The sequence below is a fragment of the Physella acuta genome, unplaced genomic scaffold (genome assembly GCF_028476545.2).
Source record: "Physella acuta isolate Inbredline_101_S28 unplaced genomic scaffold, ASM2847654v3 ptg000597l, whole genome shotgun sequence".
Classification (NCBI taxonomy): Eukaryota; Metazoa; Mollusca; class Gastropoda; family Physidae; genus Physella; species Physella acuta.
In genome coordinates this window covers 81,081-98,113 of record NW_026732116.1, presented here as the reverse complement: position 1 = coordinate 98,113, position 17,033 = coordinate 81,081, and the positions used below count along the sequence as shown (strand labels likewise).

At 35.9% G+C, this 17,033-nt stretch overlaps 2 protein-coding genes across 3 annotated transcripts; one reads left to right on the top strand and one right to left on the bottom strand.

The window, feature by feature from the left end:
• Positions 1–256: 256 nt before the first annotated feature.
• On the top strand, positions 257–2,080 carry LOC131947534 (microfibril-associated glycoprotein 4-like). Its single transcript, XM_059308779.1, has 3 exons — positions 257–359; positions 596–739; positions 1,425–2,080. The coding sequence occupies exons 1-3, from the start codon at positions 257–259 to the stop codon at positions 2,078–2,080; spliced, it is 903 nt and encodes a 300-aa protein (XP_059164762.1).
• A 4,799-nt stretch (positions 2,081–6,879) lies between these two features.
• Positions 6,880–12,144, bottom strand: LOC131947535 (uncharacterized). Of its 2 annotated transcripts, XM_059308782.1 has the most exons (7): positions 12,074–12,144; positions 11,842–11,914; positions 10,618–10,772; positions 10,181–10,308; positions 8,625–8,772; positions 8,097–8,224; positions 6,880–7,355 (listed from the first exon to the last, which is right to left on the bottom strand). In XM_059308782.1, exons 2-7 carry the CDS (start codon positions 11,897–11,899, stop codon positions 7,271–7,273), a joined length of 702 nt encoding a protein of 233 aa, XP_059164765.1. In that variant the 5' UTR covers positions 11,900–11,914; positions 12,074–12,144; the 3' UTR covers positions 6,880–7,270. The 2 variants fall into 2 exon arrangements, with proteins under 2 accessions (XP_059164765.1, XP_059164763.1); XM_059308780.1 differs by lacking the exon at positions 12,074–12,144 and having other exon boundaries at positions 11,842–11,982.
• Positions 12,145–17,033: the final 4,889 nt, after the last annotated feature.

The following is a 17,033-nucleotide window of genomic DNA, read 5'->3' as shown; positions in this document are numbered from 1 at the left end:
CTCTATTCATGGGGACCATGCGAGACGCTACGTAAACGCACGCCGTCACTCCCCCACTCTCTACGCATATAGCTACCACCCCCGCCCCCACTAGTCCGGTGAGCTGTGACGTATGATACGCCGTGGGGTCGGCTCGTCTAAAATAATATCGTTGATAGTAATTCTCTTATCTTCCGTTTGATCAGGTACAATAAAACAAGGCCATTTTACGTTACTCAACCAAACGGAATGGACGATGCTCTCTCTCAACCAAGAAATGAATGACTTGAGACACTTCTCTTGTGTTTCACTGTGTCTTAGATCCAACAAGACATGTTACAGCTACATGTATAACGCGACATCCAGACAGTGTCATCTGGGTAAGTCCGTGTTTTGAAAAAATTAGTCCAGGCTGATTTATTTTTGAGCAATATACAAGATATTCATCCACAATTAAAAATAATTTATGTAAGAATTACAAAGCTGACATCTGCCCTGGTCCATATCTATCTATCTATATATATATATATATATATATATATATATATATATATATATATATATATATATATATATATTAATTTAATTAATTTATATTTTACATGAGTATCTACAGGTTCCTGGGTAGTCCCATCTCATACTTTAAACAGCACCCTACAGGGAAAACTTTACACAGTTGGCAAATACTGCAACACTAACAAAACAGTTTCCTTACAATCAGATGGCAATCTATCATATTGTGACCTTTGCTCTTGCACAGGTAAAGTGATTTTTCTATAAGTGTTGTTTAAATTTGCTAGTGTGTTGATTCTTTGTAGTATTGAAAAAAAAACTACATAACTTTATTCAGATTGTCGTTGAGTATATTCGCTATTCTATATAAAAGACTATTTTTATAGAGCTTATTGTACGTATAGACCCAAAATCAATGAACCTACCCAGTCATATGATCTGCAGATCCAATTTATTTTTGGTATTGAAAACGTCAATTAAGAGACGAATACATAATCAATATCCATTACAAGCTATAGTAAAGCCCACTCAATCCAGACCATGTTAGTGGAAGGCTGACATCTTCATCATCAAGTTTTCAAGCACAAGCACAAAATACATGTCAGGTGAAGAAGAGCTCACCAGTTTCAATGACCTCGGTTTACATGGGATAATGTAGTCAGCACTATGTCCAGAGGCCTGTTTCCCTATCGTGGGTCAGGTACCCATTAGAGCTGGCTGGACTCATTGACGTCATACAGTCTCAAGCTAGAGATCCGAAATCTAGGCTTTCCTGCTCTAGACTTCCATGTATGCTATCGTAGGCTCTACCGCTCGACTACTTTGTCCCTAATCTTAGCATAGTATTTCCACATTTATTGACTTGTAGAAACTGTTAAAATCTCTAAAAAGATGAATATGAGTTTAATAAATGACCTATACTATTATTGCAGGGGGTTGCTTGAGTCTTGGAAAACTTGATGTCCTAGGCCCTGTGACGTCTCCAGTGTACGATTCCTGCCAGGAGGTAGTGACCTCTGACCCCCGACCTGTGGTGACCCTCACATCCGGGCTAGTTGTCATGTGTGACACAGTCTCTGACGGCGGTGGATGGACCATCTTCCAAAGACGTTTTTCCCCACTTTTAAGTTTTAACCGTGGCTGGGGCGAATACAAATACGGGTTTGGTAACGCATCGATGGGGGAATTTTATCTGGGGAATGAAAATATCTATTTCCTTATGACTCAAAGGAATCACGAGCTAAGAATTGATTTCACAGACGTCATGAATCAGACCTACTTCGCCCAGTATTCCAGCTTTCAAATTTTATCTGAATGTGACGACTACAGAATGTTAATCAATGGATTCACGGGGAACTGCGGTGACAGTTTGTCATACCATAATAATATGAGCTTCAGCACATATGAAAGGGACAACGACATAACAAGCACCAATTGTGCTCGTGATTATCAGAGCGGGTTCTGGTTCCTTAAATGTCTAACCGTCAACCTCAATGGCGTGTATGGGAATCCGAGTTTCTATGGTATTTGCTGGTATAATCTTGAAAGAATAACTTTCACGGAAATGAAGATGAAATCAACGGGCTAGAAACCTATGGGGTCGTCCATAAATGACGTCACATTCGTAAATGTGGGGGTCCGTAATTTTGTGAACGTGTGTGATGAGGGTTAGGAGGGTGGGGGGTTCAGATGGTGTGACGTCACACTTTTGCATTATAAAAAAGCAATGTTAGAAAATAAATTTTAGCTGTTATTTCGCGTTTCAGAAAACTGTTTTAATAAATGAATAGGCATTAAAATAATTAATATACTTTATGTGGAAAGATTTCAGACAAGATTTTGGAAAAATATCGTATTTTAAGAAAAATTCAAATGCAACTTTGAGGGAGGGGTTGTGACGCGTTAATTTAGAGGGGGGGGGGGGCTGTCTTTTTGTGACGATGTGTGACGGAGGAAAAGGGGGATGTAAAAATCGTCAAAATAGCAATACGTCACGTATGGATAACCCCTCTTATAAAATAGTAAAATAATAAAGAGAGTAATAATTAAACAAATATAAAAACAATTAATATAACAGGCTTTTAAAAGCATTGAACATTTTTTTAAGACAACAAAACAAATTTGCTTTCTTAAAAAAACAAACATAAATAGCTCTTGAGATTTTTTACATATTTTAGCGACATTTGCTTTTATTATAGGAGGCAATTTTAATTTATTCTATTATATTTTGTGCTTTTAAAAGCCTTTACTTACAAAGGATTTTGTTTGTATTTTTCATAAGTAGCTTTTGATCTCTAATAGACAGATAACTGATCGAACAATCGTCTTGTCTCCCTTAAGTTTCAAAACCATTTAATTAATTTATTCATATTAAAATAAATATCTAATTAGATCAAAAATAATTATTCTTGCATTGTCATCTATTAAAAAGGTATCAGAAAAGGGAACAAAATTGCTCCATAAGAATTTGGTCAAAAATAAGCAGCAGGATTTGCAACAGACAAAAAAAAAAAGAAACAGACTTTGTAAGACAAAATGTTAGCTTGCAAAAATGAACACACATTGGAAGTCTCTAACACAAGCTTCTTAATTAATTCAGAAATACAATTTTGCTTTTACTTACACACAAAAACTTACATACAATCACTAATTCTAACATAATAAAGCACACTCGACTTGAAGCATCGTATGAAGAAAAAAAGCACATACAGACACATATACTGCTTCCTGGTAAAGCTAAGTGTTAAAGACTTTATAAATAGCTTTTTTGATTAAATTATATATCTAATCCTTTGGAGGTATCGTTTATGTTCACCAGAAGACAAAAGCGTTCAAGCCTTTGAGTAATAGAATTTTTGTAATGATTAATGTAGTAATACATTACCGTATATCCCATTCAATGTCACTGTTTAAAACGCATTGTAGTTTTTTTTTCTTTGTCTTAAAAATGTATCCCTTTTGCTTTTATATGCATTATTATTAGCCTAGCCCAGAGTCGTAGCTAGGGCGGGGGGGGGGGGGGGGGGGGGGGATGCGCACCGCACCGGGTGACACCATCCAACTGTTTTTATTTAAAAAAAAAATCTACATAAGCATCGTAACTGTTAAGTCTGCAGTGATTAAAGCTTTTACACACACATGTACGCGTTTGTGGCACACACACAAACACACACAAATACAAACACACATACATATACACATATATAATGTATGTATATATATATATATATATATATATATATATATATATATATATATATATATATATATATATATATATATATATATATATACTTTGTAGTTGGTTTTCTTTTGGGGGGGGGGGGGGGCTGACACCACAAAGTGCTGTACCGGGTGACACCCAACCTAGCGACGCCACTGGCCTAGCCTTTGTACACATATAATAAATTTAGCTTTCGTTATTTTTCTATTTTAGATTTTAATTACACAATTTTATTTTATTTTTTATATGGCTTGAGTATAAAGAATAAATGTATTTAAAACATGTCTTAATCTGTATCTATCATGTTATAAACTGTTGTGGTCTGAAATGAAATGTGTTGTAAAATTTACCAATACAATGGACGTGGGTGTGATTGCACTTGCAAAGCTCTACCCCAGTAAGACAAAGCAACCACTTCAAATGAGGAATGAAATAAAAGTTATTAATACTGAAGTTTTTTTTTGTTTTAGCAGCACGCTAAAATTTTAATGCAAGTCGTATTTTTTTTTGTAAACAGAAACACATTATTTTTATGGTACAGAAGGAAAATGTGTTTGTATATTGACGAAAAAAAAATGATAACATGATCATCCTTAAAAGTTTTGCACAATTTTATATGCAAAATAAAAAAAAAATATAATTACGTGTATTCATTTGATCGTGGCAATCGTGTAAAGCGTAATAAAAACTGTTTAAGTTGACAACATGATATTTGGTTGACAATTATTAAAAACGGATATGGCAACTATTCTTCATATGGGGCTTTTGTTTGTAAAATTTCGTTATTATTTCTAAATTTACCATTTATACTATGCTAGGTATAAGAAAATGAATCGACAAAATAATAAGGTTGCCAGAAGTCAATACATGCGTTTTTTTACGCCTTCGACATTTAAGGTCTAATAACATTTTTGTTTTTTTGCCTATACAAAAAGATCAGACATCTACAAATATTAGTGTATCTCAGAAAATTAAAATTTATTGTTTGTATTAGATTTTAAAACCCATTCATGAAGAATTTGTTACAATGATCTCTTGTGTTATACATATAAAAATGTATATATATATATATATATATATATATATATATATATATATATATATATATATATATATATATATATAACAGACAAATGTAGGCCTATATATCCTAATGGGTCGTCCATAAATGACGTCACACTCATAGGGGGGAAGGGGGTCCGTAATTTTGTGAAGGTGTGTGATGAGGGGTAGGAGCGGGTTCAAATAGTGTGACGTCACTCTTTTACATTATATAAAAGCAATGTTAGAAAACGAGTTTTAGCCGTCATTTCGCGTTTTAGAAAACCGTTTTAATAAATTGTAGTAGGAATTGATTAAAATACTCTATGTTGACAGAGTTCAAACAAGTTTTTGGAAAAATATCGTTGTTTTAAGAAAAATTCAAATGCAATTTTGAGGGGAGTTGTAGGCTAAGGTGTGACGTCATTTTAGGGGGGGGGTGTCTGGATTTTTTTGACGATGTGTGACGGAGGGGAGGGGGGAAGGGGGAGGTAAAATCGTCAAAGAAAGCGTGAAGTCATTTATGGATGATCCCTAAATTGAATTTATTACAATCAATTATACATTAAATATACCTTTTTACACTTTTTCTTGGTGTAACGTTTTTCGTCCTTTTCTAAGAATAAAAGCAACGAGCAATTATTCATAATTAATTAATTAGTCCTAAGTCTAACAACCATATATAGATGGAAACAAAAACAATTTTGTTAAGTAAATGTCAGTAAACAGCAAACCATAACTCACGATATCTAAGATTTGAACTTACCTTTAATGACGTTCATCTCATCAGCCACATGAACCAGCTTGACACTGTCGTCTCTGAGAACGTCTTGTAGGACGTCAAACCAACTGTGGTATCGACTGATTCGGTCTAACAACGCCTCAGTTCCAGCACTGGTGCCATAGCTTCTTGTGACCGCCTTGATGTAGTCCTCAAGTTACAGATTAAAGTAAAAACATTTTGGCCGATTCTAGCCGGAATAAGATACGCATGCGATACGCATGCGCAATGGAGAGAGAAACTACGACTTGCCTTAGCGGCGATGTTTTCGATGGTACTGCGCATGCGTGTGTTTACAACGGCAGAACCCTTAGACCAATCCTAATCCTATCCTTAACCCTATCCCTAATCCTATCCCTAACCCTAACCGTAATCCTAACCCTAGCCCTAATCCTATCCCTAACCCTATCCCTAATCCTACCACTAACCCTCATTCTAGCCCTAACCCTAGCCATAGGTCACTGCGCATGCGCATATCTATCTTTTGCCGAGTAGACACTTCGAAACATTTTATGTCTAATCATACGATAATTACAATGAGATAGGTACTTAAAGGGTTTTAACTTAAAGCCAAACTGAAATTGTTAATTTATTAAATCATCTCCCTTATTTAACTTATTTTGGGAAAAACTCCATCAATTAAATAAATATAAGTAAATGTATCCAATAAATCAGTGGCGTAGCGAGGTGGGGTGTCACCCGGTGCGGCACTTAATGGTGTCACCCCCCAGAGGCGTAACGACCCTTCCCGGGGACAGACTTTCAAGTTTTCCTTTAGCACCCCCCCCCTCAAACTTTCCATTTTCACCCCCCCCCCCCGTCAAGTTTTTCTCTATATATTTTGCTATTTTTTGTCTTGGTGTCACCCCCTAAGTGGTGTCACCCGGTGCGTTCCGCACCCCCCGCCCCCCCCCCCCCTCGCTACGTCCCTGCAATAAATAATCTAATAGCCCTGCTTTCTTTTGTATTTATTTAAATAGCAAGTCATTTTTATATATTTAATAATGTCATTTATGATCTCCTTTTGGTGCATTAAAGCAAACAAACTTGTCATTAACTTGTTTTCCCATTAATCCTGATTCATGATTTCTGTAGTATTGGAACAGTTTAATAAACACGTTTTACCTTACCATGAATATAGTTACATTTAGAGTGCCAATATCTTTATTTGGTTTTGTTTGAAAAAAGTGTATTTAGATATACCTGTATTCATACTTGCATAAATAAAACTAAATTTTCCACTAAACATAATTTTCACTTTATTTTCTAAGGTCAGTCACAATTTTTACCAGCTTGTTGAAAAAATGTGCACAGATTCTTTGTTAAACAAAACGCTCATCATGCTTTTAAACACCATTTTATTAAGTGTTTGTTTTCGGGTCTGAAGGCTTATGTGTGTATGTCTGTATGTTTGTCGGTTTGTATGTCTGTCAGCATGTAGGTCTGTCAGTCTGTATGTCTGTATGTCTGTCAGTCTGTATGTCTGTCAGTCTGTATGTCTGTCAGTCTGTATGTCTGTTAATCTGTATTTCTGTCAGTTTGTATGTCTGTCGACCTGTATGTCTGTCAGTCTGTATGTCCGTCAGTCTGTATGTCTGTCAGTCTGTATGTCTGCCAGTCTGTATGTCCGTCAGTCTGTATGTCTGCCAGTCTGTATGTCCGTCAGTCTGTATGTCTGTCAGTCTGTATGTCTGTCAGCGATGCAGGCCCTACGGGGTTTCATCACTTTATGTTTACCATTTGATGACGAAGTCCCCTTTTTGTTGGCACGGGTTTTTATCACTTTGAAACCTATTATAAGATTCCGGGGACTCATACCTGCAATAACAGAAAAACTCGCTGTTGGAACATTTCGAGAATTCGTATCTGTCACAAAGACATTATTTAAAGCCTAGAGCACGGGTTCCCAACATGTGTGCCGCAACCCCATCTGAATGGTCGCAAACTTCTACAGTCAACTAAACAAATTTGCTTTACTAAAATGGAATAGAAATTATATATATTTTTTTAGTATGGAACGTTGTTGTCATGAGTCTGTGAAACATTCGAAACTCAACCGTCACTAAAGATGAAAGATTCAGAAACTTAAAAACCGTCTGGAGATTTTCGTCGGCTCGAAACTAGTTGCAAAAGTCAAGGTGTTGGTCGATGTGTTTTTCAGCTAGTGAGCACGATAGAAGACTCCATTGGAAATAGACAGCAAAACACACCCTCGCACAATTGGTGAAAAGCTAATCCAACCATTTACGTTGAGAATGGGTCAATTTTTTTTTAATCTTGTCTAGCTAGAACAAATATCTCTGTCAAATAAAATTCAATTAGCACCGTAAATTAAACATGTCTGTAAACTAAAAAAAATCAGATTTTGTATGCAATCCAGTTGTCGACAACGTTTTCACTTTCATGAATCAATACACGCACGTCATGTTCTCAGTTACTTAATATTAGAGTCGGTGAAAAGACAAAATACGTATGGGGTATAAAGATGCTGCTCTGTCAAATGCTGGGCGTTTTGTTTTGTTATTTGAAAGAATAGAAGAGCAAATATTTCGTCCTCACTTTTCATAGTTTTTGTAAGTGTAAATTCGAGCAGCTTTCGGGTCTGTCTTTGTATTTCCTCGAGAAATGTCCTGCACTATCCATTCGATTGCACTGCAGTTCCATGTTATCTTGTATATAGGTGGACTCTATTTATATATATATATATATATAAATAAATATATATATATATATATATATATATATATATATATATATATATATATATATATATATATATATATATATATATATATATATATATATATATATCTAACACTCATTATGAATTTATGTGTGTGTGTGTGTCCATGTTTGCATGAACACGCCCTTGTTTTGTATGTATGTTTGTTTTCATGTGTGTGATTTTGTATGCATGGGTTTCTGTATGTTTATGTGTCGAATGTGTAGTGTATATGTATGATGATTGTTTATGGAGAAAGTTTGCCTCAAAACCTCTGTTTCTAATTTGATCAGTTTGTGCATCAGTTGTGTTGATCTCTAGTTGGGAATAATGCTGTCGGTAAAAGAACAGGCCAGATCCCTCACCCAAAGATTCACGTGGCACAGTGGGTAGGTACCGCTAAACACCGTAGACAGCATGTCTTTGGAGGTAAGCCTGATGGTGCAGTGTTCGAGTCCCGTGATGTCATCGAGAGTCAGTTCTTCGAAGAACGAAGCAGGCGGACCTGCGAGGCTAAGAGACATACAATAAACTAGTAGAGAAGGCTGTTTGTTTTCAAGACAGGATGGGTAACATACAATAAACTAGTAGAGAAGGCTGTTTGTTTTTAAGACAAGATGGGTGACATACAATAAACTAGTAGAGAAGGCTGTTTGTTTTTAAGACAAGATGGGTGACATACAATAAACTAGTAGAGAAGGCTGTTTGTTTTTAAGACAGTCTGACAGACATACAATAAACTAGTAGAGAAGGCTGTTTGTTTTTAGACAGTCTGGTTGACATACAATAAACTAGTAGAGAAGGCTGTTTGTTTTTAAGACAGTCTGAGAGACATACAATAAACTAGTAGAGAAAGTTTTTTGTTTTTAAGACAGGCTGGGTGAAAAACAATAAACTAGTAGAGAAGGCTGTTTGTTTTTAGACAGTCTGAGAGACATACAATAAACTAGTAGAGAAAGCTGTTTGTTTTTAGACAGTCTGAGAGACATACAATAAACTAGTAGAGAAAGCTGTTTGTTTTTAGACAGTCTGGCTGACCTACAATAAACTAGTAGAGAAGGCTGTTTGTTTTTAAGACAAGATGGGTGACATACAATAAACTAGTAGAGAAGGCTGTTTGTTTTTAAGACAGGCTGGGTGAAAAACAATAAACTAGTAGAGAAGGCTGTTTGTTTTTAGACAGTCTGAGAGACATACAATAAACTAGTAGAGAAAGCTGTTTGTTTTTAGACAGTCTGAGAGACATACAATAAACTAGTAGAGAAGGCTGTTTGTGTTTTAGACAGTCTGGCTGACATACAATAAACTAGTAGAGAAGGCTGTTTGTTTTTAAGACAAGATGGGTGACATACAATAAACTAGTAGAGAAGGCTGTTTGTTTTTAAGACAGTCTGAGAGACATACAATAAACTAGTAGAGAAAGCTGTTTGTTTTTAGACAGTCTGAGAGACATACAATAAACTAGTAGAGAAGGCTGTTTGTTTTTAAGACAGTCTGAGAGACATACAATAAACTAGTAGAGAAGGCTGTTTGTTTTTAAGACAGTCTGAGAGACATACAATAAACTAGTACAGAAGGCTTTTTCATAGACAGGATGAATAACCGACAATAGCTGTAGAGAAGGCTGTTTTTATAGAAAACGTGTGGACAATAATAGTAAAAAGAAATCGTTAAAGTGAATGATTATGGCCTCAACCGTGAATTTTAAATAAATAATAATAAGCCGCTAGATAGTGTGCCAGTCCTTTCTTCGTTCCGTCTTCGGTGTAGCCACTTAGTCTTTGTTTCTAGAGCAGGAAGAATGTGGTCTTCGATTTTCATAGAGGTCTCAAAATTTGATTATTTCACATCACAGAAAATGTATCGCGCAGTTACCATTTAATAATGTCGGTAAAATGCGAGCTAGCTTAATGACACTCACCCAAAAAAAAGCTTGCGAGTGAAATTGTAGGTGCGAACAATCAAACCATTAATTTCAGAGGTTACTGCTAAAAGACTTCTGCGGATTACTTTCCTGTTTTGGATCTCCTCAAAATATAGTGGTATTCCCTGAAATATTTTTCACAAGCTTTTATTTAATTTGCTTTTTCTGTCTGTCTATCTGTCTATCTCGTCTTTCTGTCTGTCGTCATAGATCGAAACTGCCGAGCAAAATTTGAGCACCTCCAAATGACCGATTCATTTCACATTAGGTCAGTTAGAAGTGCTCGAAATTTCGCTCGCCCGTTTCTATACATGGCGACACAGGAAGCAAGTTAAATAAAAGATTGTAAGAATGTTTGAGGTAGGTCGAACAATCATTCTACTAAAAGATTAGATGGTAGTTAAAATCTGGGAGTGGACGCCGCCAACTCTGACCAAGTGGTCAATCATCTCCGCCTCGACTGGCCTGACCAAGGCTTCGTAATCAGTCAGCTTAAACTTCCCGTCTTTGCGGGACACAGTAGAAGTGTACTTTCCCGTCAACACATACAGGAAGTTGGATAGCTCAAAGTCATATGCAGTAACAGGCCCTGCAATGTTCGAAAAAAAAAGTTTTTATCAACACGGTGATCACCTGTGTATATATTTTAAGCGTTTATTCGACTCAAATTCGTATTCTTTAGTTTTAATTAATTAACATAGGTCGAAACTCGCGTAGAAATGTTCAAACACATAGACGGCACAATTTTGATTCAAATTGACATTGTGCTTACAAAACGATCATTTTATAATTTGACATTGATTTTAAGATAATTTAATGTTGAATTGATTTCGTTTTGAGGTAATTGATGAATCTGAATGACATGTATTAGGTGGCCAGTGAATCTAGGTGATGGGCAGTGGTGGCCAGTGAATCTAGGTGATGGGCAGTGGTGGCCAGTGAATCTAGGTGATGGGCAGTGGTGGCCAGTGAATCTAGGTGATGGGCAGTGGTGGCCAGTGAATCTAGGTGATGGGCAGTGGTGGCCAGTGAATCTAGGTGATGGGCAGTGGTGGCCAGTGAATCTAGGTGATGGGCAGTGGTGGCCAGTGAATCTAGGTGATGGGCAGTGGTGGCCAGTGGATCTAGGTGATGGGCAGTGGTGGCCAGTGAATCTAGGTGATGGGCAGTGGTGGCCAGTGAATCTAGGTGATGGGCAGTGGTGGCCAGTGAATCTAGGTGATGGGCAGTGGTGGCCAGTGAATCTAGGTGACGGGCAGTGGTGGCCAGTGAATCTAGGTGATGGGCAGTGGTGGCCAGTGAATCTAGGTAATGGGCAGTGGTGGCCAGTGAATCAGTGTGACATGCAGTGGTGACAATGAATCTAAATGACAAACGATGATGACCGTTAATCTGAATGACATGTAGTAGTGGCCAGTTAATCGTCTTTGCCTTCCTCCAGGCCTAGCCCCCAATTAGTAAGACAATATTTAAACTCTCAAGAACATGAATGGTAATGCCTGCAACTACTTAAAATAAAATAAAAATAAAGAACTGCTACAGCCCCTTTTAGGAAGATGTAGTTTTAAAAGTCGGTTTCATGAATTGCAGTTTATAGATATCGCTTGAACCAAATACACGCTATTTGTAACTAAGTTTTATACCTTGAATTTACTTACAAATTTGATCAAGGAAAATAGCTACAGCTAGGCATATATGAAATACTGTCACGATCATAGCTTCAGATGGAATCTATGGTAAAAAATACATGTATAAAATACGTATGGTATATTATAGAGCTAAGTTCAACTAGCATTCGCTTATTCATCTGTACCATACATAAATAAGCTACTTATATTTAACTCTGCGCCTATACAATACTAACATAAATTAAATGATTCTTATACTTACCTCTGTTGTTAAAAATTGAAATTAAGATTTCCTCTTAAAAAAAAAGTCCGGATATTCCTTGTGTACATAACATGTACAACACCCCTCTCGTACCACTAGCCTATCAGACATGTACACATGAACACGTACTCCGTCAGGTGACAGTTAATTAATGTACACGTACACTTTGTTGACTATAATCGGTTTGACGTGACAACAATCCTAATCTCACCACATACATTAGACTCAGGGACGTGTAAAATCAATAGAAAAATTATAATCGAACAAACACGTGATGTTTATTTCTTACATGCTAAACACGTACAAACAAATTGGAGTGTTAAAAGTGTAGATCGTATTATATGTATTTGGCCCTAAATCAAACATTCACACATATTATGGTTCTCTTTGTAATAAACTCTGAAACAGTTTTCCTCAACAAAGGTAATAACAAAGTTGTGTGAAACAAATACCAATGACTAATCATCAAGCTGACGTGTTAATCATGTAAATTTAAATACTTTCATTATAAAAGTTTCTATTTAGATAAAATTTGAAATTCTAAAGAGAAATGCATTCTTGATTAGTAGGGTTAAGAATGTAAGTTAAATGTAGAAATAATCATATTGTTTTTTCTGATGTTAAGTAAAGGGGTTTAACCTTCGTATTTCTTTAGCGTTGTTTCAGTTCTGCAAGGACTGTTGTGTTAAAAATAGCTTATATGCATTTAAAATAACACCTGAATTTTGTAGATTTTTATTTTCCCAGAATGTTAATGAGAATGCATAAGGGATCCTGTAATGTCATTTTTTGTCAATTTTAGTATGAATTATTTTAACAAATTTATCCTTAAAATGTAAAGAAAATACACAAAGTTTATTAGCAAAATATCGCTGGAAAATGATTGTACAAAGATAAAAACATGCCAATCGTTCATAGTATAGCAATTCTGCTCCAATAACTGCCATCTAAGACGTTAGTGTAAAATTTCACTTGTCCTTACACATCTTTATTTACAGAAATATGTGTATTTTGAAGCATGTGACTGTATTAGATGTTTTGTTTACATTTACTCGAGGAAGTTGGTGATCTCACACAAGAAATAATGTAGTCTAGAGCAAAAGTCATCAAAAGCACAGAAGGAAGGAACATTTCCCCTAATACAGTTTTGGTAAACACCACCATATGGTTCGCCTGTAAAGAACAAATATTTCACCATATTTTTCTCATATGTATTAAACGTGCGCTTAAAAAGTAAAAAAAAACAACAATATTTATAATTTGACAATCTAATAATTAATAGACATCCTAATACACAAACATCAAAATACACTCATAAACGAACAACAATACATCCTCATACAAGAACATCAATACATCCTCATACAAGAACATCAATACATCCTCATACAAGAACATCAATACATCCTCATACAAGAACATCAATACATCCTCATACAAGAACATCAATACTTCCTCATACAAGAACATCAATACTTCCTCATACAAGAACATCAATACATCCTCATACAAGAACATCAATACATCCTCATACAAGAACATCAATACATCCTCATAAAAGAACATCAATACATCCTCATACAAGAACATCAATACATCCTCATACAAGAACATCAATACATCCTCATAAAAGAACATCAATACATCCTCATACAAGAACATAAATACATTCTCATAAAAGAACATCAATACATCCTCATACAAGAACATCAATACATCCTCATACAAGAACATCAATACATCCTCATACAAGAACATCAATACATCCTCATACAAGAACATCAATACATCCTCATACAAGAACATCAATACATCCTCATACAAGAACATCAATACTTCCTCATACAAGAACATCAATACATCCTCATACAAGACCATCAATACATCCTCATACAAAAACATCAATACATCCTCATACAAGAACATCAATACTTCCTCATACAAGAACATCAATACATCCTCATACAAGAACATCAATACTTCCTCATACAAAAACATCAATACATCCTCATACAAGAACATCAATACTTCCTCATACAAGAACATCAATACATCCTCATACAAAAACATCAATACATCCTCATACAAGAACATCAATACTTCCTCATACAAGAACATCAATACATCCTCATACAAGAACATCAATACTTCCTCATACAAAAACATCAATACATCCTCATACAAGAACATCAATACTTCCTCATACAAGAACATCAATACATCCTCATACAAAAACATCAATACATCCTCATACAAGAACATCAATACTTCCTCATACAAGAACATCAATACTTCCTCATACAAGAACATCAATACATCCTCATACAAGAACATCAATACTTCCTCATACAAAAACATCAATACATCCTCATACAAGAACATCAATACTTCCTCATACAAGAACATCAATACATCCTCATACAAAAACATCAATACATCCTCATACAAGAACATCAATACTTCCTCATACAAGAACATCAATACATCCTCATACAAGAACATCAATACTTCCTCATACAAAAACATCAATACATCCTCATACAAGAACATCAATACTTCCTCATACAAGAACATCAATACATACTCATATACACCTTGACACAAGGACTTCACTTTCCAGCTGCTCTCCACGACTGTCCCATCATCCGACCACACAAAGTAACCTTCATCAACAATGTCGTCCAGACCAATCCAAATGGTTGTCTCAAGAGGGAGTTCCAATTTTTACCCGGGACAAACTTTCAATTTGCACCCCTCCTCAAACTTTAGATTTGCCCCCCCCCCCCCATCTCAAACTTTAGATTTGCACCCCCCCCCCCCCTCAAACTTTAGATTTGCACCCCCCCCCCCAAACTTTCGATTTGCACCCCCTCAAACTTTAGATTTGCACCCCTCCCCTCAAACTTTCGATGTGCACCCCACCCCCCTCAAACTTTCGATTTCCACCCCCCTCATACTTTTTCTATATACCGAGGGGTCTATGGGGGGGGGGGGGTTATGACCCCCCCTAACCCCCCTGCCTACGCCACTGGCCTCACGTTTTGACTCAGTCCTTGTTAAGTACAGGTGTGCTTGCATGTCTATCGGAGTAAATTTATATAAGAAAATATTGACGATGACTGGGAGTACATGAAATATAGAAAAGATATTGGACGTTAATAAAACGTGGCCTTTTTATACTACACAGACATATAAATCTAGCGACCAACCTCTACGGGTGTTTGTAGCATTTTTATAGGTTTCTATCACAGGTGAGATCCACACACATACAGAGGTCAGATTTCCAGAAATCTACATGGCATCCTCCAGATAGACATAGTGCTGACCACAGTTTCCCCATATATGCCGAGGTTATTAAAACCACGATAGACATTGATAAAGGTGGTGTTGTTGAGGGGACGAGCACAGAGCCTATAATAAAAAAATTGTTTGATCTCATGTTTGGTACTAAACAGGATCAAAAGCTGGTTATGTTCATTTGTATTGGAAAGGCTTTGTACGATATGTAGATCACAGTTAGAGCATATCACTGATATATAGCCTAAATATTATATATATATAAATAACAATATGTATATATGTATATATGTATATATGTATATATATATATGTATATATATATATATATATATATATATATATATATATATATATGGTTCCATGACAATTGATCTCAGAACAAATGATCTCAGACAATATATCTCAGACAAAATATCTCACAGACAAATGATCTTAGGACAAATGATCTCAGGACAAACGATCTCAGGACAAAATATTTCTGGACAAATGATATTATTGACAAATGATCTCAAAAAAATATCTTAGACATAATATCTCTCAGCAAAATTGTTATAGTATGTACGATGATTTTAGTTGACTTGAACTTTTTTTTTATTGGCTGTCAATATGGATTTGTTTACTTTAGTCAATATTGTTTATAGGACTATATAATAATTGTAAGAAAAGTTTGCCGCATAAATTTGTCATATTTCACTAAATATTTTAAAATTAAGATTACTAATATAGTATGTGAATATATATATATATATATATATATATATATATATATATATATATATATATATATATATATATATATATATATATATATATAATTATATATATATATATAATTATATACATAATATATACATAATATATACGAATATTCAAGAATGTTCAAGAATTACCCCCGGAGCTATTACCCCCGATCAATTACCCTCCCTGTCAATGACCCCCTGGAGAATCACCCCCCCCCCCCCATCACTCTCCAAGTTAGAATCCTGACTTTAACTCGAACTCTATACCTATATATTACCCTAATCCAAAACCTAAGCATTCACCTAGCGATAACCCTAAACTTCACTCTAAACCTACTGACAGGGGGGTAATTGACAGGGGTGTGATTGACAGGGGGTAATTACTCCGGGGGTAATGTCGGGGAAAATGTCCCTGGGATGGAAACTACGGGTGGGGGGGGGGGGTAATGCCCTGTTCCCTGTTTTCTCTTTTGATATTATAAATAACATTAGTGTTAAATTTTTGTCGAGTAGCCCTACAAAAAGATGGGTCTTTGTGACAGATACATTTGCTAATGTATAAATCATTTTTTAAATTGCAATATATATAAAAAAAAACTAGTATATATTTTTTTTATTGTTATAAATCACGTTCACACAACTGTTTCTACTACATCCTACTCCTACGCAGTGGCGTAGCGAGGTCGGGTGTCACCCGGTGCTGCACGTAATGGTGTCACCCCCCAGAGGCGTAGCGACCCTTCCCGGGGACAAATTTTCAAGTTTTCGATTTTCACCCCCTCTCAAACTTTCGATTTGCACCCCCCATCAAGTTTTCTCTATATATTTTGCTATTTTTTGCCTTGGCGTCAACCCCTAAATGGTGTCACCCGGTGCGGTCCGCACCCCCGCCCCCCCCCCCCTCGCTACGCCCCTGCTCC

Bases quoted from the DNA above. Each gene is read 5' to 3' on its own strand.
- LOC131947534 (XM_059308779.1), top strand. From the start codon at position 257: ATGAATGACTTGAGACACTTCTCTTGTGTTTCACTGTGTCTTAGATCC. The intron at 360-595 runs GTAAGTCCGTGT...GAGTATCTACAG, and splicing joins ATCCAGACAGTGTCATCTGG to GTTCCTGGGTAGTCCCATCT. The intron at 740-1,424 runs GTAAAGTGATTT...CTATTATTGCAG, and splicing joins TGACCTTTGCTCTTGCACAG to GGGGTTGCTTGAGTCTTGGA.
- LOC131947535 (XM_059308782.1), bottom strand. From the start codon at position 11,899: ATGATCGTGACAGTATTTCATATATGCCTAGCTGTAGCTATTTTCCTT. The intron at 10,309-10,617 runs GTCAGAGTTGGC...AAAATATTTCAG, and splicing joins CGGAGATGATTGACCACTTG to GGAATACCACTATATTTTGA. The intron at 8,225-8,624 runs GTGAGGGATCTG...ATATATAAATAG, and splicing joins TGTGCCACGTGAATCTTTGG to AGTCCACCTATATACAAGAT.